The sequence below is a fragment of the Bison bison genome, unplaced genomic scaffold (genome assembly GCF_000754665.1).
Source record: "Bison bison bison isolate TAMUID 2011002044 unplaced genomic scaffold, Bison_UMD1.0 scf7180017845551, whole genome shotgun sequence".
NCBI lineage: Eukaryota > Metazoa > Chordata > Mammalia > Artiodactyla > Bovidae > Bison > Bison bison.
The window spans coordinates 103,556-105,741 of NW_011476124.1; the positions used below are offsets into that span (position 1 = coordinate 103,556).

General features: G+C 63.1%; 1 protein-coding gene across 1 annotated transcript in view; it reads right to left on the reverse strand.

Annotated features, from left to right (window-relative positions):
* The window catches only part of CLSTN3 (calsyntenin 3), a 30,993-nt gene that overhangs the window by 1,188 nt on the left and 27,619 nt on the right, over positions 1-2,186 (reverse strand). The window contains exons 17-19 of the mRNA XM_010835676.1: positions 980-1,719; positions 895-943; positions 14-131 (exon numbers count right to left, since the gene is read on the reverse strand). Of these exons, the coding sequence (XP_010833978.1) occupies positions 14-131; positions 895-943; positions 980-1,719 (907 nt within the window). The remainder of the gene's footprint in view (positions 1-13; positions 132-894; positions 944-979; positions 1,720-2,186) is intronic.

The following is a 2,186-nucleotide window of genomic DNA, read 5'->3' on the forward strand; positions in this document are numbered from 1 at the left end:
GGCCCCGGGAGGCCCACTGGCCCCCGAGACGCGGCGGTGCAGTGAGTGAATGCGCACGAGACCCAGGACGACCATGAGCACCAGGAAGCCCACGCACACCACGATGATGAGGGTCGCCGCACTGGGAACCACTGCAGAGAGAGCCAGGCACACCTGAGCCAACTCTGCTGGCGGGGGAGGGGGATGGCAGGAGGCGGTCAGGGGCCTGGGAACAGGGCATCCCTGAGCAAAAGAGAGGGTTCATGATGGCCCGGAATAGAGGTCTCCACTGTAGAAGCTGGAAGAGAAGCAGAGTCCCAAGGGTACAGAATCTGCCCTCAATGCAGGGGACCAGGGTTCAGTCCCTGGGTCGGGAAGATCCCCTGGAGGAGGAACTGGCAACCCACTCCAGTATTCTTACCTGGGAAGTCCCATGGACAGAGAAGCCTGGCAGGCTACAGTCCAAGGGGTCGCAAAGAGTCAGACTCAATTAAGCAACTATCACTTTTTCTTTTCACTTTCACCCAGAGAAGGGCAGAGACCGGGAGGGAAGGGGGCGGCTGGAGGGACTGAGAGCCTGAGGGAGGGAGGAGGTCTGCACAGGAGGAAGGGCAGGGGGAAAAGGGCCCTCAGCCCAACGTTGCCCTGAGCGGTTCTGTGCTCGGCAGACAGAGGGCAAGGCCTGGACTCTGCCCAGGTCCTCTGCCTGCGCCTTTCCCAGGGACCATGCAGCCCAGGAAGGAGGTCCTGGGAGCCCAGAGGGGAAAGGAGAGAGGTGGCCACACAGGCTTGATGATACAAGAGGAGAGAATGTTCTCCTTCATTTGAAGAGGAGAAGTGGGCTCCAAGCGTGGCCTGACACCCAAGGCTGGGGACAGGACCAAGAGGTAGAAAGCAGCCCCTTCAAGTACCCACCTGGACAGAGCTCACCCCTGCTCCGCGATGCCTCCCGTCTCCTTGTGGGCTCGAGCCTCCTGGACACCAGGGGCGTCCTGGACACTGGGGGCGTCCTGGACACTGGGGGGCTCTGCTCCCCTTGGGACGCACCCCCCGTCCCCTGGGCCCTGTCATGCCTCTGGGCCTGCAGCCTCACTCTGAAGCCCAGGCTCAGTGGGGCATGGACCCTAAAGGGCAGAGAGACCCAGAGCGGGGCGTGCACCCTCACTCGGACCTTGGAGCTGATGGCGGCAAAGCACATGTGCAGACACAGGGACACGCCCAGGAAGAGTGTGTGGGTGCACACCCGGACCAGGGTCACCACGCCCCGCACCCGCGCCAGGCCTTTGCCGGCCAGCACGCCTGCCCTCATCAGCCACCCGACAGCCTTCTCACACGGCAGGATGGAAAGGACGTGCCTGAGAGTCTCCAGCAAGGCAAAGCAGAGCCACACGTGCAGCTCCACCCAGCTCCCCACCAGCTGGGCAGTCCAGGCAAGCCCCTGCAGGACAATGTACCCTCCACAAACCTGGACCCAGACGGCCACGGAGGCAGCAGCCGTGAGCACAGCCTTGCCCACCTCCTGCACACACACGGACAGCACACGGAGAAGCAGGAGGAGGCAAAACAGAGGAGCCCACAGCCCCACGGACAGCAAATGGAGGTAGAGACCCCACAGGCGTGCCCCCAGGCCCAGTGCCCTCATGGGCAGCTGGGTGACTACACCCCACATGGGTGCCCACTCCTGCCAGCCACGTAGGAGCAGCGCCTCACTGACCAGAGAGGGTGTGTGGGACCCACACCCTGGGCAGTCCCGTTGTTGAGGGGCTGTTAGTATATGCGTCTCACTCACACGCGCACACACACGCACATACACACGAATTTACCCACAGCCTCCAAGACTCACATGGCCAGAGATGGAGCAGAGCACAGGGAAGCACACAGCGTGGGGTACACCCTGGTGCACACCTGTCCTCCAGCAGAGAGTGCACGCACACGCTGCCACACGCTCCAGAGCCAGCCAGGTGTGGAAACATAAGCAGGTGTGGGAGCAGCTGCACTGGCTTCACGCCTCCCCGAGGCCGCCTTGGTGGTGCTCTGCCAAGTCGGTCCCCAGTCTGACCCGACCCATAGCCCATTTGGGGCCAATGACAACTGACTCTGCAGAGCAAGGGAGGCAGGCTCCCTGGGCGCCGGCTCTGGGGAGAGATGGGCCTGGGGAGAGATGAGAGTGTTTCTCAACTGCCGGGGATGGAGGAGGAGGGGAGGGG